The following is a 24901-nucleotide window of genomic DNA, read 5'->3' on the forward strand; positions in this document are numbered from 1 at the left end:
TTTTTCCTAGGAACCAGTCACCTGTCTGCTTACTTTTTCTAACCTAATGAAGGTATCCGATTGGTTGCTTTCCATTGCATGTTTTTAAGAATCAAGCATTCATGGATGTAGGGCACAGAATAAAGAGATGCTGAAGTAGCACTAGTTCCAGCAGTAGATGGCCATAAATAAGGACCTCAAAGTCATTGTTTTTGCTCTTCTTGCTTACTTTTCCACAAGCTCCGCTGTGAAGGGGATGACAGAAGGTGGACATCAAGACACATTGAGGCATGGTTTTATGCAATTTTCAAAAGCAATATTCTGATGCACATATTTTATATATCTGCCTGGATTTCAGCTTTAAAAGAGCTAATAGGTCTTAAAAGTATAGTAACCTTTAAAAATGTGGTTGGCTAGGCACAATATTATTATAGTCTATTATTAGCAGAAGGCATTGGAGACCATGAGGCAAAATAAATACTTCACACACTTCTCAACACCGCTCCTGAAAACACTTCCCTTTCCTTCCTTTATTCTTTTTTCTTGACTGAATAAAGGCACCAGGAAAATGGCACTTAGAACCCACTGCATAGAGGTCTATGTATAAAAATGTACCGTGTGGCTGTCCTGAACATTTGCATAGGCAAAACCAATGATCGCCGTATTAACTGTATTATGATTATCTCCTATTATCATCTGCTCCATCTAGTGGCCATAATATACTTTCTAAAATACCTCAATCAAAAAAACACCATATTATGGCCACTAGATGAAGCTGACAAAGATAAGAGATAATCATAATACAGGCAATTAGGTTTTATAATGCCTGTACGAATGCTGAAGACATTCACATGCCAATTTTTGCAGGAGCATTTTTCATGATTTGAACAGGACTCTAGCTACTGTAGTTGTGCAGTGGGTGCATTGTTGTAATAGAAAGGAGTTTTCCTTACCTAGAGCAATGTGGTGCGATCTGCATCCAATTCACATGATAGGAGAGTGTGCCCGGCTTGCAATGGAGCCGGTTCACACACCTCCAGGGTGGACAAGGTCCAGATTTGGAAAGGGTCCTATGTGTCTTTGGCACCGAATCAGGGGTGAATTCCAGGAGAAATTTGGACCTAATAAACACCTGAATCGGAAAACAGGGACACACCGTGCCTCCTGCTGTGAGCTGCGGACGCAGCATGTCTGAACCCAGCATGTCTGAACCCAGCATTACTCTTTCAAAGATCAGAAAGAAGCTGTTTAGTAGCTAAAGTTCCACCCTCCCTCCAGATACTGCCATCATCAAAGACCAAATGTACCACAACAGTGTTTAAGTAAATGGCAAAGGATACAAGGTAGTGTTCTAAAATTGTTCTCGAGTTCCACCAACTCTTCATGCTTTACACATGTATGCTTGAAAATAGATGGACTGAGCTGCATCGAAATATTGACTATAAAAAAAACTCTGCTGTTTTGATCTACTTCCTCTGCATGACCCGTGAGTGCCTCTATAGTGGTTTTGGATTTATATACTGTATGCTGATTAGTTAAGGTAGCAGGAGTTATCCCAAAACAATCTACAATTATACAAACTTCAAATACTCAGTAACTAGTGAAACCTCCTTTATTGGTAATAACCTCAGCTAAACTTTACATGGAAAAAAAAATTGATATTGTACTGTATAAAATACCTGTATTATCCTAGAGGTTCACATGCCTTTTGAATAAACTATCTTCATTGGGTATACACCTTGTTTAGGGAAAAATGCTGTGTGACTGCATCTTGTAATCACTGAGCATGTCTATATGCTTGGAGCCATTGGAATGATAATTCATGTGTGGCTTTGACTGGCTGTGGTTTGAAATATGTAATTTCTCGCTAATGAACTGAATGGCAGACTTATAAATGGCTAATTCTCCAAGGTGATGTGAGATAGTCAACTATATATGTGGACATATATTCCACCATTTCCAATATCTCATGCTTTAGTTCCCTCCTGTTGGGAAGCTCCTAGTAGGGCCACTCAAATTTAGTGTAGTCCTTTCCCTTGTTGTTTTCTCCACGATTGGTTATCCAGAGTAAACCATAGGACACTGAGATTTCCAGATGACAGTGATGTGGAGTCAGTGGAGTTCTTATGGTGCATAAGCCTTTTCTTTAGGCATGCACCAATTTGGACCCTTGACCCCCTGCTTGGTCCCTTGGCCTGGTACCAAGGAGAATTCACCAGAGAACTTTATGTAGTACGCATGAATGTGAGTGTGGGGCCCTGTCTTGTTGCTCGTGTGTGACAACTTTGTCAACTTTGTTTTTAAATGTTGGTGTTTGGAGGTATTGGGCATTCGGCCTATAAAGTTTTGATATCTGGTCAATTTTTTCAATGAAGTATTTTTTCTAGATAATAAATATCGTGGTTGATTCTCCATATGCAACTTCTGTTTCTTGGGATGATCTGCCTGGTTCTCCTAATTTTGGTTTGTGGATTGTTAAACATTTGCGGAGGTACCCCATCCAAGCGGACGCATCGGTCTAGTACACTATAGATTCAATTAGACCCCCATATATATATAAGCGTTGAGGCCTCCTTTCTAGTTTTTATGTTGCTATGCTAAAATGCTGTGTAAATCATTTGTTTAAAGAGACAGAATTTTTGAATATGTCATAAATGATATAGATCACATTTTAGAATATTTTCATACAGAAATCCAGAAAAGTCTTAAGGGTTCACAAACCTTTTTTTTTGCATTAAACTGTACTCTAATAAAGTGGCACTTAGGTATTCAACCTCTTGTAACACATATATTATTATGCAATGTTTATTTTATATTAGAGGATAGAATGGTAGAATATTAAGTATTAACTTAGTTGGAAATTTATTTACAGATCTGGGCTCATCAAATATTCTACCCGTCCCCCAAAGAAAAAGTGAAACAAAACTCTTACACAGCTGCAAAAAAATAAGGTATTTATAGATGCAAGCTAACCTTGTATGCAAGACAAATCTTAATAAAAACATGTCAGCATATGTTAGAAGGGGGGGATTTTTGGTAAACAGAACCCTTCTGGCATCCATGTAAAAGAAAGACATACCAGTTCACTGCCTATTACAACACATTAAGAATACTTTTTCCAGCTTTAGTTCCAGTAAGCGATTTCTCACACATAAGGTGAGCATTGTTTAAATGTGAACACCTGTAGAAATACACACTATACTCAAAAGGGTACATCAGTGTATGGTTTTCATAAGGGCTCTCCAATAAATAAATATCTGGAATGCATACGCCATTACAGCAGTTACACCTAAGTGACCTTGGTACAAGACGATCCCTAAAAATCAAACTAATACAAATTCTTAATTGATGCATCTTGTGTCAAATATAATTACAGTTTAGCTGCTGAATATGTAAAATGAACCAATGAGTCATATAACTTGCTTTGCGATAAAAGAAAGAAAACAAAAAAAATGAAATAAAGAATATATGCCGAATTAGGAATGACGGGGTTAATATAAGGCAGTCTCTTAAGTAACCATATGGCTCTTACATGATTTCCACATTGTGCTAGAATTTTTATTGGCAACAGCTTGTCTGTGTTTCTCCTTAAGGTTTGTTCTGCCTGAAAACCGCAAGGTTTAAATTAAAAGTCCTAAGTTCTCTTAAGAATTTACCAGCCTCCCAAGATGATCATGTGTTACGAGAACAGATTTCTATGTCTCCTGACTTACTGTATACGGCCGTTACTCAAGGTCTGGTATATACTGTCTTAATGTTCCTATAATGGGCGATGGTGTCAGAACCCAACAATTGTTGAAACAGGAAAATGATAAAGCTATAAAGGGGCTGTGGCACTATTGATTTTTATTATCAATATCAATATCAATTTATTTATCTAAATTGATATTTAGGCCTCACTGACACAGATGTACTGTTCCAAATACTCGTGCAAAAGGCCTGCATGGGAAGCCAGGTGTTCTTTGCGTCCGCTGTCTGCAGCCTGTACAAACCTTACAAATCAATGAGAGGCAAACGGCTGTGCGGATCTCCAAAGGCATTCCCAAGTATACACTAGATTGTCAAAAGTATGGGGATGCCTGCCTTTACACGCACATGAACTTTAATGGCATCCCAGTCTTAGTCCATAGGTTTCAATATTGAGTTGGCCCACCCTTTGCAGCTAAAACAGCTTCAACTCTTCTGGGAAGGGTGTCCACAAGGTTTAGGAGAGTGTCTATGCGGATGTTTGACCATTCTTCCAGAAGCGCATTTGTGAGGTCAGGCACTGATGATGGATGAGAAGGCCTTGCTCACAGTCTCTTCTCTAATTCACCCCAAAGGTTTTCCATCGGGTTGAAGTCGGGACTCTGTGCAGGCCAGTCAAGTTCCTCCACTCCAAACTCATCCATGTCTTTATGGACCTTTCTTTGTGCGCTAAGCCAAATCATTTGGTGGAGGGGGAATCATGGCGTGGGGTTGTTTTTCAGGGGTTGGGCTTGGCCCCTTAGTTCCAGTGAAAGGAACTCTTAAGAAGTTAGCATACCAAGAAATTTGGGACAATTTCATGCTCCCAACTTTGTGGGAACAGTTTGGGGATGGCCCTTTCCTGTTCCAACATGACTGAACACTATTCCTTCCACTGACACCAACAATTGAGTACTATTCCTCCCATTGACACCAGAGATGGGGAACTAAATCTCCCACTGACACTAATGATGAGGCATGATTATTCCCACAGACACCAATAATGTAATTTTTTTTACTCCCACTAACCACCAAGCCTATATCATTATTTACTTCCATCATTGCCACTGCATTTTCTACTCCCACAGGTTACGGTCTGGCTCCCCTCAAGTTTGAAGGGCAGTAAACTGGCCCTTTGTTTTGAAAGTTTGGAGACCTCTGGCCTAGAGAACAGATTTAAGCTTAATAGCTGGACTCCAGACAATATCAAAGGCACAAATGAACATGCTGCCGTGCCTGTACAGCAAAAGCTGGAGAGCAAAGCACTAAAAGAAGCCAATTCAAGCAGAAAGCAGAGTAACAGGGACAATAGTTTATCAGTGTGCTGCTTCTCCTTTTCCTGTCCAGTCACAAGGTGGGGAAGGGGAGGAGACCTGTACGTGATAGTAAATATGTAGCAAAAAAAGATAAGGTCTCTTCTGACAGGCAGGGCTAAGCTTTATAGGAGAAATGTGTAATTCTCAGGACTGGATGGCCAAAAACATAAATCTTTTGGCAGGTAAAACAACTCTCATACTGTTTAATGTATGTATTTTATGTGTATTTTAGCTGTTGGCCTGGAGTTCTGTTTTAATACAAGCACTTGTGGATCTCACATTTGCATCAAACAATTGTGAACATGGTTGGATATTATCCAACTGATTATTTTTCTCAACTCAGCTCAAGTTCCCCTTTAATATTTTAGAAGAAATTTCTCTGTTAGCTGTCAAAACTATATATAAAGTTTGTTGATGCACGACCATGTTAAAAGAGAAAAAGACTGTTTACTGAAACAAAGATGTATTTGATTATAAATCTGGCTATCGTAACTTCAGAAATGTTCAATTATATTTATTTGCACAAGAAACAATAGAATAAAAGTGTAAATTATTCAAATAAAATTCATACAAAAACAAACAAATTGTTATATTTTCCCTCTTTACTTCCAAAAGTCTGCGATAACACAGCAGCATGACGGCACAATGAATTCCATGAAATGATTAAAGCATCAGTGTTTTATAGCATCCCTAAGAGGCATCTCTCTGTTTGCTTTCAGAATCGGAATATGTTTCATTTAATGAATGGAATAAACTACGCGGGTTTTAATTGCCTTGAAAAATCCTTTCAAGTACACTTGTCACTATCTGTGTGTAAAGATGTTGTTTCTTCTTTGGCAGGGCCCCAAAATAAGTTGCAGCTGGTTATGGCTTGAATTAACATAATGATCCCCTATTCAAACTACAGCCTGGGGAACACAGAAGGCTACAAATACACATACAGCTGAAATGACAACTGTCATCAGCACTGCCGTCTAATTGTAAGATTCATCATGTAAAGCATTTCATGAAACCGCAGACCATTTATGTAATGCAAACTTTTGCAATAAAGCTTTTAGTTCCAAAATGTCACTAAATAACAATACATCTGTTTTTTCTTCTTTTTCATTGTATCTGGTGATTTTACAGCTAACCTTAAAAGAATGGGAGTTTTTTTTTTTTTAAATACAATATTATAGGGCTACTATACTTAAATTACATAGGGGATGATTTACTAAAACTGGAAAGTGCAAACTCTGGTTCAGCTGTGCATGTTAGCCAATCAGCTTCTAATTTCAGCTTGTTCAGTTGAGCTTCGATACAAACCCCCCCCCCCCCCCCAAAAAACCTGAAAGCCGATGGGTTTCTATGCAGAGCTGCACCAGATTTTGCACGCTCCAGTTTTAGTAAATCAACTCCATAATATTCATACACGGATTTGTCAAAATTAATTTTCAGCTATTTAGAGTTAATGGAGACCCATACTCAAATGTCAATATAAAGCTGTGATAGATAAAAAGTAACAAAAGAGTTAAAATACTTGTTTCTTGGCAATATGTGGTTCCAGGCTCACCCCAGTGCTGGTCATGTGGTCAAAAACCTAGAATTGAATTGATCCCTGCGTAAGAGGGGGATAGCCAGTCTAAACATTGACCATTTATTTTAACAGAGATCACATGAATTAGGTCTAAGCCTTTTTGTCATTTGTACAACACTTTTCTCCAGGAAAGGTATTTCAGCCCTTCTATCATTATTTGGGCATCTCTCCCAGTTAGCTGTTAAAAAGCCTATTTTTGGGTAAAATAAAATATCCATTCCACTGACCCCACTTTAACCCATTCATATAAAAAAAAACCTTCCTGAGTCCCTTTAACCTTACCTAAACCCACAGCGATATGACCTTCTGCTGAACCCCTTTTTGGGAGTGAAGACCAGCGATCTACCACTGCAGTTTGGCCCTGCTGCTGACTGCGTTTTATGTTGGCTCCCTTTGTAACATCACCAACCTTCCACTAAACTCTTCAGGACCTTGTGAATTCCAAGCCAATGGACTTAAAGCTGAACTCTGGGCGCTTTATTTTCCCATGCAGTAGCTCTCTGCCTGCACTGCATGGATTAGCTTCTTGTTTTTGCCTAGGGCATTGGAAAGCGGAGATATACTCACCTAAAGATACACTCATCTTTTTTCTCCGATCCTCCCAGTGCAAGACCAGTCCCTGTGGCTCCTGCCCCCTGCGGTCTAGTAGTCTTGCCCGGTGGAATGTACCCAACGTCATCATGTCCATAGACCAGCTCTGGACGTGAAGACGTCAGGAACACAGTCTACTGCTGGAGTATAGTTCACCTCTAAACAAAACGAGCAGTTAACCCATGCAATGCGGGCACAGCCCCACTACATGGGGAAAAACATTTTTTTGACTAGACTTGGGATTTAATGGAAAGTGTCCTCCTCCCTTCCCAATATGCTAATGAAGTAAATAACCTACTTTCAGAATCAGTGATCCTCACTAGGCCCTCATGTGTTTCTTTGCAACGTAAGAAGCTAATGGCTGTTTCCTTAAAACATGAAGCTGTCGTATCGCCCATATGTGATGCTGAACCTCCATTGTTAAAGGAAATTAAATCCAATAATTGATAGAGGGTGGGCCAGGAACAATCAAGTTGGGAAGAATAGGGTCAGATGATCCTGGACATCCTCCAGTCAGGAAATAAAGAAGACTCTGACTTTCTGCAGCTTCTAATTTTCACCGTTAAAAGTTTACAGCAGTATTGAACCCCAAACCAGAAATTTTACAGTATATATTGCAGCTTACCAATCATTAAATGTGGTGGCTACATTTGTCTTTTTTATTTTTTAATATTCCTTTTCCCCCTTTGTTTTCTTTTGGTGATCTGGCCAGAACTTCACGCTCACATTTTATAAGCAGTTACAGTAAGTAACAGTTTTTTATTTTGGGATAAAGTTTTTACATAAATAATAGCAGATCACTGTAAGCATCCCTGTCAGTGGTAAATGGTTTGTCTAAACCCTCTAACTATTACATTTGCAGGACAGCTTGTTCTATTGAAAAACAACAGACTTACTGTCCAGATCACCAGGTTAAGACGGAGCTTTTCATCGTATATTTCGACCGTGTGTATGCCCCATCTGACTTTTTACGTCGAAAATTCTGACGGACCTAGAAAGAGAACATGTTCTAAATATTTCCGAAGGAACCAATTCCTATCGGGAAAACCACTCGCCTGTATGCTGTTCCGACGTACCAAAAACAACGCATGCTCTGAAGAACGAGACGGAAGCTATTGGCTACTGGCTATTGAACTTCCTTTTTCTAGTTCCGTCATACGTGTTGTACATCACCACATTCTTGATGGTCGGAATTTGGTGTGATCTTGTGTACACAAGACAGTTTCAGTGGAATTCCATCGGAACTCCGTCGGAAAAACCTTCAGAGTTTATTCTGACAGGAAAACCGGTCGTGTGTACAGAGCATAAGAATTGGTGAGCTGCAATATAATAAATGTTTGCTTTTGGGTTTAATACTGCTTTAAGCAATTTCCGTAAAAGAGAGGTGCAAGGCCAAAGGTAAGGTTTAAGTTTAGCTTTATGCTTTAAAGCAGCTATTAAGTTAACTATTGAGACCAGGTAGAGATTTCCAACCACTTTTTATCCCTTTGACACGAGAACAAGAGGGTCAATAGGACAAGACAAGGTGGACAGTAGAGATGAGCTCAGGCGACTCTCATGCCACTTACACAAGACCAGACTTTCCGTCAGACTAGGTCCAACGCTCTTCCTGATGGACTTTCGGCAGATTCCCTAAGGACTTTCTGAACGAACGGACTTGGCCACACACGAACGGACCAAGTCTGTTCGTTTTGAACGTGAAGACGTGAAGGGGACTAAACAAGGAAGTTTAACAGCCAATAGCTGCCCTTGCGTCATATTTGGTCCATCACACTAGCACACAGACGAATGGTTTCCTGATTTTAATCTGTTAGAATTGGGTCCCCCGCATAGATTTGATTTTTTTTTTGAAAAATGATCAGACTAGCCCACACACGATCGGATTGTCCGACGGACTGATCCCGTCAGACCTAGTCTGCTGGAAAGTCCGGTCATGTGTACGCGGCATCAAACTCAACTTTACCTGAACTTGCGCTCTCTTTTTACTCTAATGAGGTGCGGGACGGGTTATTCCTGCCTAAGGCAGAGTACACAAACTTGCTCGCTCAATCCAGCTGGCTGAATAAAAATAAAAAAAACTGAGAGATAATCATACTAACTAAGCGTAGTTAGTACGTCAATCTCCCCACTGTGCCTCTGCGATCTGAGAAGGGGCCTTTCTCCCACCCCACCAGAACACACAAGGTAGCGACATCTGACTGCCTCAGCTACATTGGCAGCCTTCTAGCGATCAACAGTACACCTCCTGCACATGAGGATGGTGGTCTACCACAAGATCTTCCTACACATCCATATCCTGGCTGCAGATACAAAAGCACCACGCTTTACTGCCCTCTCAGGACTGGGGGGCCCCCCCAACATTAAACTAAAGAAAACACAAAAAAAGAGGGTGCACCAGCCTAGTGCATTACCTCAAAAAACACTTATTGATAAAAAGAAGAACATGCATCTACTTACAGATGGTATAACAAAGTGGATTAGTAAAATGTAGTTGCAAAAGACCACTTAGCAACTAGGGCTTGGGAGGATGTACCCTGGATCCAATCGGCATACACATTTCAGGGGTTATACCCTCTTCTTCAGAGCCAAGGCCTCTTAGCGATCCTGCCACTGTTGATTTTGACATTTTGTCAATTGCAGAATTGCTATCAGCAGAGTCGCCCATATGTCATCGGCCTAAGCCCCAGTTCACACCGAAAGTGGGCTTGAAATCGCGCTACTTCAGCACAATTTTAAAGCCGCCGGTTTAAACAGGGGCTAAACATTACAAAAAAATGTACACTTTGTTGTTAAATTGTTATAATTTATGGTTAAACACTTTGTATTTGTTTCACTATATAGATGGGAAAATTGCTATTTAGCCATTACACAGCTAAACATATGCACTTCTGATATTTAAATACAACAGCTTTGGTGTTATTGTCATATGATCATTTGAGTTTCTTTTTATTCAGTTATTATTGGAGGTAGGATTAGGGAGCATAGAACTGAGGAATTTATTACTAGTACCTACACTGATCAGCCATAACTTTATGACCACTGACAGGAGATGTAAATAACATTGATTATCTCGTTACAATGACATGTGAAAGTTAGTGGGCTAGATAAGGCAGCAAGTAAACATGCTGTCCCTAAAGTGGATGTGCTAAATGCAGAAAAAATGGGTATCACAGTCTGCTGTGTATGGGGCTGAGTAGCTGGAAATGAATTACAGAGCAATGTAAGAAGCTTCTCTGGTCTGATGAATCATATTGAATTTTTTTTACATTAGGAGGATAGCCAGGTGCATGTGAATTGCTTACTTATGCAAGAGAAGAAGGCAAACTGATGGAGGCAGTGTGATGCTTTGGGCAATGTTCTCTTGACACGTATCACCTACCTAAATATTGTTGCTGACTAAGTACACCCCTTCATGGAAATGGTATTCCCTGATAGCAGCGGCCACTTTCAGCAGGATAATGCACCCTGCCACACTGCAAAAATAGTTCAAGAATGGCTTGAGGAACATTACAATGAGTTTGAGGTGTTGACTTGGCTCCCAAAGTCTCCAGATCTCAAACCAATCGAGCATCTTTGGTATATGCTGGAAAAACAAGTCCAATCCCTGCAGGCCCCACCTCTCAACTTACAGCAGTTAAAGGATCTGCTACTCACAGCTTGGTGCCAGATACCACAGCATACCTTCAGAAGTCTAGTGAAGTCCATGTCTTGATGAGTCAGAGCTGTTTTGGTGGCAATAGGGGACCTACTCATTTTTAGGTGGGTGGTCATAAAGTTATGGCTGATCGGTCTATTTTTACAAATCTGACCATAATTTAGAAACGTGCAGGTCTTATAAGATTAAAGAACAGCCAAGCAATCCAAATATTTCCTCATACAAGATATTTGAATGTCCCTGTTCCCACTATTGCGCTACATCATCATAGCTGCGTGCCATAGACAACCAGTGTGGAAATATTCGTCACTCTCATCACACTGCATACATGATATTGTCTCATCATTTGGGCTCACAAGTTATGCTACTGCCTGAAGCACTTTTATAGAAGTCAGTTACCTGTAGTTGTACATTAAATGAACCTAGGTCCTCTGCTTTCTTTTCCAAGGACTGCACCCACACTTTCCTCTTCTGCCTGCACCTGGAAGCGGCTGCACGGTTCCGTTCTAAAAATTTCCTCCTCTTCTCATCTGGGTCATCACTTGCTGCTTTTCTCCGGCGCCCCCCTGTGCTTTGTGTTTGTGGTGCAGGGGGAGCTGGAGAAGCCTAGAAAAACAAGGGCAAAGTAGTTGATCTCTCACTGATCTGTATCGAAAACTTATCCAAACAGCAAACTGACTGAGACGCTGTAAAGAGAGAAGGAAACTTTAAACAAGTCCTACAACAGCTGGTGAAGTAATCTCCCAGAACAGCCTTCTGTTCAGTAAATGCAGAGGAAGTACACGGAACAGAAGTATACGATCGCTTTTTCATTGCTGAAAAGCAGCATGTGCCATTTCAGACACCATAAAGCAACAACAACACATATGAATCGCAATTGTTCCAATACATCCAAACAACATGTACTGTAACTACTTAGAAAAATAATTTAGAAACTCTCAAAGGAAATATGATATCCATATATTAAACTAAAGAACAAAATCCAGATATTAAAGGAATGCAAAATCTTTTCAATTTATTTTAGACATAAAAGGTAAAGTAATGGATATCCAGTTGAGATAAATAGTGTTATTAACCTCCCTGGCGGTAATCCAGAGTCTGGCTCGGGCTGGAATTTCAGTACCACGAGCGGTAATCCCGAGCCAGACTCGGGATCGCATCGCTGGATACAGGGAGACTTACTTAACTTGTCCCCTGGATCCAGTGATGTCCCCCCGCTGTGTGTGCCCTGCATGCACTTTTATATTATAAAAACTGTTTTTTTTCTGCCTGGAATTTGGAGATTGTCCATAGCAACCAAAAAGTGTCCCTTTATGTCAAAAGTGATTTTAGACCAGCTAGAAAACAGCGATAATAAATTAGAATCACTTGCACAATTGAACGATAGTGATTTGTGGGGAGTTCTGTCATCAAACACTAAATCTAATGACAGCGACAATTCTGCAAATTAGCAAATTTCAGTGTTTTTGGATTTGATTACATTATTGAATCATTTTTATTATTATTTGTTATCATTATTTATAGTTATTTATTATATTATAAACTTTATTATACCCGGGATGTCTACTGGACTCTTGTTCGAAACAGATTTAAGAGAGTTATTCCTAAGAATTGCAGGCCTACAATATAAAACGCCAAATTTCCATGCAAAATAATTGTACCGCTTTCAGCACCTAAAATCAGAAATAATCATACCGCCAGGGAGGTTAATGTATATTGTTTTTTTAAAGCTCAACTACGAGCTAAATAAATATATTCTAAATACAGGGACATGTGAATCTAAAGTCGGCCATAGCCATAGCCAGCCATCAGCACTAGCTGGCCAAGAATCAAACCATGTATGGGCAGGCTGAATGTATCCATATTGATTGATCGATCAACTTTGGTACAACCAGCCTGCTGGATTTTAAATGCAATTATTGCTACTGGCTGTTATAGGGAAGACATTTCCGCTCTCTCCCCCCTCCTAAAGCAGTATTAAACCAAAAGCAAACATTTATTTTACTGCAGCTTACCAATCGTTACGTTTAAGTTAAACCTTTTTAGGTTTTCTTTCCTTTATTTTCATCTGGAGATCCAGCCAGTAAGTCTGTTATTTTTAAAAAGAACAAGCCCTCCTTTGAACGTATAAGTTTGCTGGGATGATACAAACCATTTAACACTGACATGGGTGCTTAGAATGATCAGCTTTATTCATTCATGTAAAACCTTTATTCTAAAAGGAAATCACTATTTGCTGGAACTGGTTATGTGAGTGTGAGTTGGAGTCTGGCTTTATTTAAATCTGCTAGTCCATTTAACACTACCCTACCCCCAGACTGTCAATGCTGCTGTCTGGTGTACCCCCTGTGCTCATTCATCCAGGGGGAACTCTGATAATGGAGGTGTGTTACTGACCAGATCACTAGGTGAAAACAGAATGAAAAAAACTCATGCAGCTACCACTTCCAAAGATTGGAAAGCTGCAAAATATTAAATTTTTAATCTTGGGATTAACACCTATTCTGACTAGCCTGGGTAAGTAAGATGTGTACCTATTCTCAGGCCCAGCCCGACTCCATTGGTTTATTTATTTATATTTTGTTAAAGTCTTTATTTAAAAGTTTTTCATCATGACAGGGTAGCAAGTCCAAATGCACCAATATACTACAGATATACAGGCACAGGAAAGACCAAAATACACCAAAATTCCCATTCAAGATTACACAGATAGTATAACATATCTATTTCCTCTACAGTAACATGCAGGCAAGTTGGATTGCATACTTCTTTTCCCAGTCCTAGTACTGTTTAGTGGACAAAAACGTCTCCCCTTTGCATAATTATAAATGATGAATGTATAACTAAGTATATCTCTTTCAACTAATTTGAAATATTTTATTGTTGTCTATTATAAAGCATTTAAGTGTACAAACGTACAGCATCCCCCGAGGAAGCCCGATAAAGGGGCGAAATGTTGGGAAATACCACCACGCTGCATCATTTATAACACAGTATGTATTGTATTGCATTTTCGTGCTCCTGTACATTCTAATAATTTTTGTTTTTGTTGTTCAAAAATAAAAGAATATTTTATACATTATACTCGACTTAGAATATTGCACCTTTAAAGTCCCTATCCACCAGTGCTATAATTTACATCCTCCTCTGGATATGTGGCGCTTTCAACAAATGCGCCATTATCTGTTCTCCATCGTTGAGTCCAGAATCGTCCTTTGAGCGTCTCTTTGTGGCCGCTGGCCCATCTTCCCATACGGTCCAGACCACATATAAACTGTTTATTTAGCCATCAGAGAGTTTTATGCCCACATTCTTGCTAAAATGGGAGAGGGACCTAGAGACTCCATTGTCTCCTGCCCAAAGGACGGATAGCCTTTACCTTGTACAATACTAAGCAATAGCAATAAATTCCAGGAACTGGGTTATAAGGTCCTGACCAAATGGTACAAAGTTCTGTCAGTCCTATGTAAAATGTTCTCTTAGTCATTCAACCTCTGCTGGCAGTGCAGGAAAGCAGTGAACACGCTTCTTCATAATTTTGGATGGGTGACAAATTTCAAGGCTTCTGGGCCCAGGGGAGGACCATTATTAAACAACTGTGGTGCTTAAAATGAATGGATGAGTCCGTGTTCATACAAATATCATATCCAGAGGAGGATCAAATACCTGTTAGAGAGCGGTGTGGGAATTTGGGCCAGAAGAACAGAGAAAGCCTCCAAGTCTATAAGTTTCATACTTCAGGAGGTGTCTGGCACGCCTGTTGGAAACTCTGGGTTTCCTAGCATTGTGGCAAGACAAGAGAGTTATCCAGAATGTGGCTAGTTGGTCCACAAGCCGTTGAAAGGACCTGGAATGTTGGGTTTATAAGGGGGTGACTCCTGAGATCTGAGATAAATTCCGGTCAGACCCAGAGTAAGTAGCATAGAAGGATATCAGGACAAGATTGTTGAAACAATATGCATTGCTTGAACTCATAATGTCTAAACTAGACTACCCCCCTGGATTGGTGCATTGCCCTGTAAGTTTTTAAGTGGTCAGGGTGTGCTATCCCCCGACACTTTAGGCATAATAAGCTAAGTATATGAGAAACGTAGACAGGAACTGGCCCTTATGAAGTGGAATAAACTCACTGTGCAATGTTTTTAAAAAGTATTGTGGGATTGCTATTGGGAAGGTCTAAAACAGGTATAGCACCCTGAACGTGACAGTCATTTTCAGTATGGCATTTGGCAAATTTTTTGTTGTGCCTAGAGTTAGGCATTAATAATCTTTAATATTCTTTTGTCATTTTGGAAACTGACATTTTAAAAGAACAATAAGCATAAACAATTTTCTTTGTTCCTTACTATGCCTACATTCTCGACTCGCAATCATATTCTATTCTTGATTTAATAACAAAAATCCTCCCAAAACCATTCTGTGGTAGTCCTTTCTATGTCTGATACTTACTAATACAACTGACTGGAGCACAGCCTAAAATAAAGTGGTAGGTATAATAGGTGGCAGACCAGGTAAAATGTTCCTTGGTGAAATATGATTATGAAAGCATTGTACAGCAAATGTAAAAATGTAAAGCTAGAGGGGTATGGATATTGTTAGGCCAAAGGCATAAGGTTCATGTATCAGATACATAACCAAAATATTATACACTCTTATCAGGACCTCCAAGCACTTACCTACCACCCTGTTTACCTACCACTTACCAACCACCCTGTTTTTCAAATATCTTCAATTGAGGCATGCACTGGCCACACAATCTCGGAAAATAAGCGCAAACAATGCCATTGATAACCTCCCTTGCAATAATCTCTGATAAGAAAGACCTTATTTCCTCTTTATAGAAACAGCTTTTGAGTTATTTCCTAGTTCATTTAAAACTACCGGACCAAGGTAGGTGGGTTAAGGATTTGAGAACTATATCTGATGACTCCTGGCAAAATATTTTAGAAAAAGTGATTTTGGTGTCGTTATCTCAGTGATTTATTATTCACAGGGTTTTACAAACCCTACCTAAATAGATTCAGTGGGGTTGTAGAAACTCCCCAGAGTGTCCATGTTGTCAGGGATCCCCAGCTGACTTCCTTCACATGCTGTGGAGGTGCCGTAAATTGGTCTATTACTAGCGGACACCTGCAGCTACAATTAACAGAGCTTACCAGATACAATTATACTTAGTTCCTGCAATATATCTTCTTGGTGACTTTGATGAAGAATAGTTCCTACCTTAAGTCAGAACATCTATAATAAAAACTACTGATTATAGCTCGTAAAACAATTGCTATGAAATGGTTATTTCCTGGTCCCCCCACATTTGATGACTGCCGATCACAAGTTCATACTACTCTACTAAAAGAAGCGGCAGATCAATCAGCGTAGGGATAACCCAAATAAGTTCTTAGCGGTACCGGGCTTTAGCGGTACCGGGCTTAGCCCCACTATCTCGTCTCTCTTAGGTTATTATAATGTTGATCTGGGGGGTGCTGGATGATCTTCTGGGGCATACCTGGGCTCATTTATATTAGTATATCAACCACATAGGACTGTGTGAAGTGGTATAGGTTAGTAATGAGGAGTATAATATATCGCTCATTATGTACCTTTATGTGCATATGGAGAATTGTATATTTTTTCTTCTTCTGTTCAGTTGATTGACTGTCTACATGTCGTAGGCCTTTACACTACTGAAATCTTCCATACCCAGATATCATGTCAATGTGAAGCAGGTGTACTTTATTATGTCTGTTTTTTCTGCTTGGTATGGATACCTTGCGATGTGAATATACATATTGTTGCAGCTGGAAGTCTTTATGTACCTGGATTTACATGTATAAATTTTGTGTGTTTTTTGTAAACTTTCAAAAAGTTTTCAATAAAAATTATTTGGAAAAAATATATAAAGCTGTGTCAAAAATATTTTTTTCATAAACCTATAACTTACCATTAAACGTCACTGAAGACATACATTGTTTTACTGATAATCTGTGAGGAAATACAAGCTGAATAAGCTAGTCTAAAATGCTACTCATCCCATTATACATACACACAGTACTATAACACTCACACTTACCGGTGTTTCAGTAGTTGAAGTGGCAGGCTGCTGTAGGGACTGTGGATGGGCTTCTTCTGCCTGGATTTTTGCTACTCCGCTACTCTGTCCCTTGGTGGTTTCACCATTCGTTACCTGAGGATGCTGCTGGGTTAAAGCAGCTTTTAATCTCTAAAGAAAAAACACAAATTAATAACCAATGGAACCCAAAGTCAATTATATTTTAAATACAACATTTCAATCAAATATAATAAAACTGCACTGCATAAGAACTGCTGGGAGGGAGAAGGGCAGTATTACATATTACAGTACCACACTGGCTGCCACTAGTACAGAGTGCCCATGCACACCAAAAACAGGGAGATTTAATGCATTTCTACATTCTACATACATAATAATTAATTTTTTTACAGGTTTTTTTTTAATTGTGATTACAACGATTGGTTCTTGTTAATAAATAAAATACCCAGCAAATGCACAAGTCCATGAGTGCATGCACTTAAAACAGTCAATATTTGTATATGGATAATACATATAACATTCATACTGTGCTGATGTCAAGGTTTAAGAAAGGCTGGGAACATTTTTTTCACCATAAGCCAGAGGTCTTCTTCTTTATTAAGACACTCTCACTAGAGATATGGGGTTATTTCTCTGTGACCTTTATCTCATTATTCCTATTAGCTGACATGTAGGTTTTCCTGAGTTAGGAAGACACATTAATTTTCTAAATGGTCATTAAGTTCAAGTTATTCTAGTACAGGTACGTGTACAATGAACAACTTCCCACAGGATCTCTAATGTCCATCATCCAATGGCAATTAGGGCAACCACATCTTTCTATGATACCAGAAACTGAAGGCCAAGTGAATAACTGCCATACACACACACGATCACAATACACCATCTCCTACAATTAGTATATGTAGCTCTACAAAGCATTTTAAGGAGGGCAGGACTGCTGATGGCTGCATGGAAAAAACAACTGCAAATTTGTAAATGTAGTATGTATTAAGATTAGTAAATCTTATTATGGGAAGATAAAATATATACCAAACCTAAGACGAGAAAAAATAATCCCTGTTTGTGGTCCCTTCTATTGATTTGTCTGTGTGATATGTAAAATTGTTGTAAACCCTTACATATACCCACTGAAGGGACTAACCTCAGGTGATACACATAGATGAAATAAATCATCCTACAAAAGCTGGCTGAGGGGGCACTCAAAAGGAGGGAGGGACTAGCAGCAGCAAAGAGGGACCCGAGAAGAGGAGGATCTGGGCTGCTCTGTGCAAAACCAACTGCACCGAGGAGGCAAGTATAACATGTTTGTTATTTATTTGTTGTTTAAAAGTGAGCCTTTACAATCACTTTAAGGGGTTAATCCTGTGCATTTGTGTAAAAAGGCTCTTTGATCCTATATGCACAGATCCTCCCCCTCCTGCAGGGTCTCTCCGGGTAAGGCCAGATAATACACAGAGTGGTCCCCCTGCACATGCTCAGTTTGGTCTCTGTTGCCAGAAAGAATATTTCCATGTTGAGCTGAGCTTTTCAGGTCACACAATGACATTACACATGTAGGCATGTACACAGATCCTAAATGACAGCCCAGTCCCTCCCTTATGCCCAGAAGCTAAAAAAGAACACAGTGGGTGTAATGTCACATCTTGATTGATGGATGATCCACCTCCCATAACAGCATGAGGAAACAGGCTGTAGTGGAAACCTCCTCCTACCTGAACACTCAGCACTCAGGCAAACCCTGCAGTTTCTCACAAGACCGTGGCATACAGATCAGTCAAAAGGGTATATAGTGGCAGTATTTTAATGTAAAAAGATTAACTATTTTCATATTACTGTGTTTAGTAGCACTTTAAGGGCTCTAAGGCCGCGTACACACGCGCGGACTGTTTGCCCAACCTTGTTCGTCAAACAGTTTCGGCAAACAGTCCGCTCAAAATTTGCATGAGCGGACTTGCCCACACACGAGCGGACTGTTTCAGCGAACTGTTTGCCAAACAGTCCGCTCAACTTTTGAAATGAACGGACTCGCCCACGTAAGGCGGAGGCAAATCCGCCCATTTCGAGCGCGTGTACAGGTAGGCGGGGCCCGCGAAGGAGATGTCGCGGGCTCCGCCGCCTGGAATGGGCTTAAAGGGGAACCCCAACGCCGAAAAAAATCGGCGTGGGGGTTCCCCCAAAGTCCACACCAGACCCTTGTCCGAGCACGCTACCCGGCCGGCCAGGAAAGGGGGGCGAGCGAGCGCGCCCCCCCTCCTGAGCCGTACCAGGCCGCGTGCCCTCAACATGGGGGGTGCCTTGGGGAAGGGGGGGCCGCGCGGCCCCCCCACCCCAAAGCACCTTGTCCCCATGTTGATGAGGACAAGGGCCTCTTCCCGACAACCCTGGCCGTTGGTTGTCGGGGTCTGCGGGCGGGGGGCTTATCGGAATCCGGGAGCCCCCTTTAAGAAGGGGGCCCCCGGATACCGGCCCCCCACCCTATGTGAATGAGTATGGGGTACAATGTACCCCTACCCATTCACCTGTGAAATAAAGTACAAAAAAAAACACAACACAGGGAAAAAATATTTTATTGCACAGCTCCGGGGGTCTTCCGTCTTCGGGGGTCTTCTCGCCGGACTCCTCCGCTATCTGTGTGTAGCTCTTTTGCTAGCGGAGGAGTCCGGCTTTCTTCCTCCCCGCCGCCGGCCTCTTCTCCCGACTTCGGGGGTCTTGTCCCCCTCTTCGGTTCTTCTGCCGGGCCACCGCGCCTTCTTGTAGCTCTTTTACAGGCGGTGGCCCGGTCTTCTGTCGCCGCTGTCGTCGCCGCCGCCGCCGCCGCCGCCGCCTTCCGTTCTTGTTCTTCTTCTTGTTCTTCTTCTTCTTCTCCAGGAGATGTTGACTCGACGAGCTCTCCGGCCGGAATGCCAGGGACACGCTCCGCTGCCACTTATATAGTGACAATGGGGCGGTGTCACATGGTATATGTCACATGGGTTGGTCACATGGTGACCCCGCCCCCTTACGATGTCATAGTCCCCATGTGACATCAACCCATGTGACCAACCCATGTGACATATACCATGTGACACCGCCCCATTGTCACTATATAAGTGACCGCACAGCGCGGCTCTGGCATTCCGGCCGGAGAGAGCGACGTGTCAACATCTCCTGGAGAAGAACAAGAAGAACAAGAAGAAGAACAAGAACGGAAGGCGGCGACGGCGACAGCGACGACAGAAGACCGGGCCACCGCCTGTAAAAGAGCTACAAGAAGGCGCGGTGGCCCGGCAGAAGAACCGAAGGCGGCGACAGAAGAACGGAAGGCAGCGGCGACAGAAGACCGGGCCACCGCCTGCAAAAGAGCTACAAGAAGGCGCGGTGGCCCGGCAGAAGAACCGAAGAGGGGGACAAGACCCCCGAAGTCGGGAGAAGAGGCCGGCGGCGGGGAGGAAGAAAGCCGGACTCCTCCGCTAGTAAAAGAGCTACACACAGATAGCGGAGGAGTCCGGCGAGAAGACCCCCGAAGACGGAAGACCCCCGGAGCTGTGCAATAAAATATTTTTTCCCTGTGTTGTGTTTTTTTTTGTACTTTATTTCACAGGTGAATGGGTAGGGGTACATTGTACCCCATACTCATTCACATAGGGTGGGGGGCCGGTATCCGGGGGCCCCCTTCTTAAAGGGGGCTCCCGGATTCCGATAAGCCCCCCGCCCGCAGACCCCGACAACCAACGGCCAGGGTTGTCGGGAAGAGGCCCTTGTCCTCATCAACATGGGGACAAGGTGCTTTGGGGTGGGGGGGCCGCGCGGCCCCCCCTTCCCCAAGGCACCCCCCATGTTGAGGGCACGCGGCCTGGTACGGCTCAGGAGGGGGGGCGCGCTCGCTCGCCCCCCTTTCCTGGCCGGCCGGGTAGCGTGCTCGGACAAGGGTCTGGTGTGGACTTTGGGGGAACCCCCACGCCGATTTTTTTCGGCGTTGGGGTTCCCCTTTAAGCCCATTCCAGGCGGCGGAGCCCGCGAAGTCTCCTTCGCGGGCCCCGCCTACCTGTACACGCGCTCGAAATGGGCGGACTTTCCGAGCGGGAACAGTTTGCTCATTTCGAAAGTAGCCTACACACGGGCGGACTGTTCGCTCAAACACAGTTTCAGCGGACAGTTTTTCGGAATTTCCGAAAGACTTTGTCCGTCCAACTGTCCGCTGAAACTGTCCGCTGAAAGCCCACACACGGGCGGACTGTCCGCCCAAACACTGTTCAGCGGACAAGGTTGGGCGAACAGTCCGCCCGTGTGTACGCGGCCTAACACTCGCTATGTTCCCTCCTACTTATATTGTGGCTACTGTTGCGCATGTGCACTGCTGCTGAGTACAGCATCCACAGAGAGAGACAAGGCTATCATTTTCCCAGTAAATAATTTCTTTCTGTTGACACTAAAATTAGAGGACTGTATACTCTAATTAGATACAGATACAAGAAACTGCCATAAATACCCCCTTCTGGATGTTAAGAACATGGAAAATAGCCAGGGTACCGACAAGTGACACTGTGGTTCCTGGACTGAAGTGTTACAATCCTTTGTCCACAAGTGGGTGTCTCCCGTTGACCAGCAGAATTAGTCGCCATGTGATGCTGGCTACTTTAAGACTATTTTGCCCCACCTGGCCTAATGTGCAGGGCCTCAGCATTTTGGCTGTGTGCATGCACTACTCTGTTCCTTTATGAATTTGTACCCCTTTCTGGATCAGCTCCTACTAGCTCTACTAAGCACCTCTCTGCATTCCCCTCTGATTCTGCTCAACCTGATATCCCTGATTACACTTCCCTCCTGTCCTGCCATATGCATGCAGTTATTTTTTCTTTTGGTTAGTTTTCACTGCTGCGCATGTGTTTTCACAAGCTTCCCTATAGTCGTCATTATTGTTTTACGTCACATTTTCTGTTCATTTGACTAAACTATCTTTTTCCAATAAAACTGGAATGTACATCTCAAACCCCAATTTAAAGTAACTACGTATATGTGCTGTTGGCAGCCAAACAAACCATTGGTAAAGCACAGAAGGAAGCAATTTGTACTATTTACGGATATCAAGCAACACATGTATCTGTCCTTTATGAATAAGAAACCCTCAAGCATACTCATGCATACCCATAAGAAATGTCTTAATATGTGGTCCAAATGGATCCATTCCAATAGACCATGCATCACTTCCGACTATAGCTATACTTCTTTATAAGCATCCACATCAGTAGGGACAAAGGAGATTCTGGAGCCTTCACCCCCCTGTTTGACCTCTCCTTGCTCCCCCATGACCTGTCCCCAGGTATATCTCTTTTCTCTTGTTCCTTCCTTTGCTATCCATCCTACTTTCTCTTTTTCTTCTACTTGCAGAGAGTGTACTGTGGATCACACACCCGCTCTACATTGGTCACTATCCTGGTTTAATTCACTATTAATAAAGACAAGCATCTGGCCTTCTATGAACATTTTCATTTTATTGCAAACCAATCAAAGGTGAATGATATGAAAATGTGACTCTCTGTAACCTTATTGAAAGTGAAAACTGGAGTCTAGTATCCTTTTGTGTGTAGTTGCATATTTATGGTCACACTAGGTTGCAGGATACCAACCACTGGTATCCTGAAACTGGTCTACATTGTGGTTTACACTTTGTAAGCCCTGAAAAAGGTAGAGAATGCCCATAAGGGTGCCATCATTCCTGTGTATCTGCAGCAGGCCAGTTTCTACATAGACATTCGTTCAGTAGTAGTTTATGAGCAAAATAAAATAAAAAAATATCTGGATGCTATATATACAAGGCAGTCTAAAATACATAAATATCATTATTGTGAAGAATGACTGCAGAGTGAGACAGCAATCTCATGCAAGGCAAGCAGAGCCATGATATCTCATCATCTCCTCATGTGCCCAGAACACACAGCATATACCGTATGGTCTCACAGACATGAGCAATATGTCACAGTCTCACACAGTTTAAACTAACTGATTAGGTGTGACTTAGCACTGTAGGGCAAAAACAAGGATACTGTTTATTCCCCTCTAGATTTGTTAAATGAAATAAATGTACACAATGCGATTTGCTTAATCTTTACACCCCTCTAGAGCAATATGTTGCTGGTTCTTTTGGGAGCAGTTGAGGGTTAATGGTGCTTACCAAACTGTATGTACAGTTTAATACAAAACAAAAAGCTGCCAGAAGAGAACAATGGCTAGATTAGTCTAAAGAATGGCACTTATTTTCTTCATTCTCCATTTACAAAATTATATTGCCACAAACACATCTGGTGGGACTGACATAAATCAGCATGACACAAATAAATATAAACCTGTATAAGTGAACTGTACATTGAGAACATACAGTTCTGCTCGAATAGATCTACATGGTTGGAGTATTTTCGTCCAGCCTGCGAGTCGAATTAAAAGAAAATCTAAAATATTCCTCTATCCACACTATATAGCAGGATTGGAAGAATCTCCCACTGCTACTATTAATTCTGAGAACTGACACCAGCAGCTGTCAGAATACCTGAAAAGTGACTGCATTTGATTGGACGCAGCCATTGTTTAGACCTTCAATTTTCAGTCCAGCTCCTTTGATTTTTCAACTGAAGAATGTCAGGTGAGAAAGTGGTGGCAGAGCCACCCACAGAGCAAACTTTGCCAGGTTCTTCAAGCACTGGACCAAAACTGGTCAATCCAGCTTAACACCAGAATCCTAATGCATATACCCCTGGCCTTACAACCCCTGGGGGAACAACACGACTGTTATATGCCCCATTATCTGTGTGGTTATCTTTTTTTTACATCTTAAATGAGCACATACAGCTGTAGCCCACACAGGGGCAAGACCAGCAGGTCTCATTCTCATACAGCAACACATAACATAAGAACTTAAACAAAACAATCTACCAAACTACTACCCCAATGTGGGGAGAGGGTTCAGCTCAGGATTAACTATGCTCAAACCTGGGATATCAGGGTACAAATTATGGTGATTACATTGGAACAGAGTGCATGGTCAGACACTATAACTAGAATTGGCTTGATCGCCACTTGTTGTAGTGGAGTCATCAAGCCAACATGCCCAAACCCTATTAAATTTGTTGGGGCAACCCCTGACATTTATCAGACCCTTCCAGAATTGAATAGAAGGAGGGGGTGAATGCTTCCAGTTCATCGTGATGGCTTTACGAGCGTAAAACAGCAAAAGGTTAATTCTCCTGGCCATGGTCACTGACAGTTGTTCTGTCAGTGACAGATAACAATATCTTGGGTCCCATGGTATATGGAGCTTGGTTACACGTTTGATCACTTGAAGGACCTCTTGCCAGTATTGTTGTATTGCCGGACAGCTTCAAAAGATGTGGAAAAACTCTCCAGGTTGGTGCGCACATCGCCAACATGATGGGGAATGTGCCGCAGACATCCTGTGGAGCCTGTGAGGTGTACAGTATGCTCTGTGCAAAACTTTATATTGAACCGTCTTATCCCTGGCTGAGACCAGGGGGGTGAAGGAGAAGTCCCAAATCTCCCTCCAGTCATCCTCATCCAGTCCCTGGATGTCCCCCACTCATTTCCTTCAGAGGGACGACAACTCAGGACTAGCAGCCACAAGTAGAAAGTCATAAAGTTTTCCCTCTAAACAACAGCCCCTGTAAGGCCTCCAGAGAGTTGGCAATTGCTGCCTCCAGTACTACAGCAGAATTGGTTAGATCAGGCTGAAGCCACCGATGGGCGGTCACTAGCTGGGTAGCCAAAAAATATTTATAACAGTCGGGAAGAGCCAACACCCCCCCTATCCACAGGCCTAGTCAAAGTTGTATATTTATATCTGGGTGATTTTTCCCCATTTTTATCCCCAGATAAATGACGTCAAAATTTGTTTAACCACTTGCTTATTGGGCACTTAAACCCCCCTCAGTCCCAGACCAATTTTCAGCTTTCAGCGCTGATGCACTTTGAATGACAATTGCGCGGGCATACAACACTGT

At 42.0% G+C, this 24901-nt stretch overlaps 1 protein-coding gene across 3 annotated transcripts in view; it reads right to left on the reverse strand.

Moving 5' to 3' along the window:
- The window catches only part of ATF2 (activating transcription factor 2), a 176891-nt gene that overhangs the window by 58777 nt on the left and 93213 nt on the right, over positions 1-24901 (reverse strand). For all 3 annotated transcript variants that reach the window (XM_077448059.1, XM_077448060.1, XM_077448058.1), the window contains 2 exons: positions 16911-17060; positions 11243-11449 (listed from right to left, as the gene is read on the reverse strand). In XM_077448059.1, coding sequence (XP_077304185.1) covers positions 11243-11449; positions 16911-17060 — 357 coding nt within the window. The remainder of the gene's footprint in view (positions 1-11242; positions 11450-16910; positions 17061-24901) is intronic.

Source organism: Lithobates pipiens, unplaced genomic scaffold (assembly GCF_037356315.1).
Source record: "Lithobates pipiens isolate NorthernLeopardFrog02 unplaced genomic scaffold, aLitPip1_a1.2 Scaffold_22, whole genome shotgun sequence".
Lineage (NCBI taxonomy): Eukaryota > Metazoa > Chordata > Amphibia > Anura > Ranidae > Lithobates > Lithobates pipiens.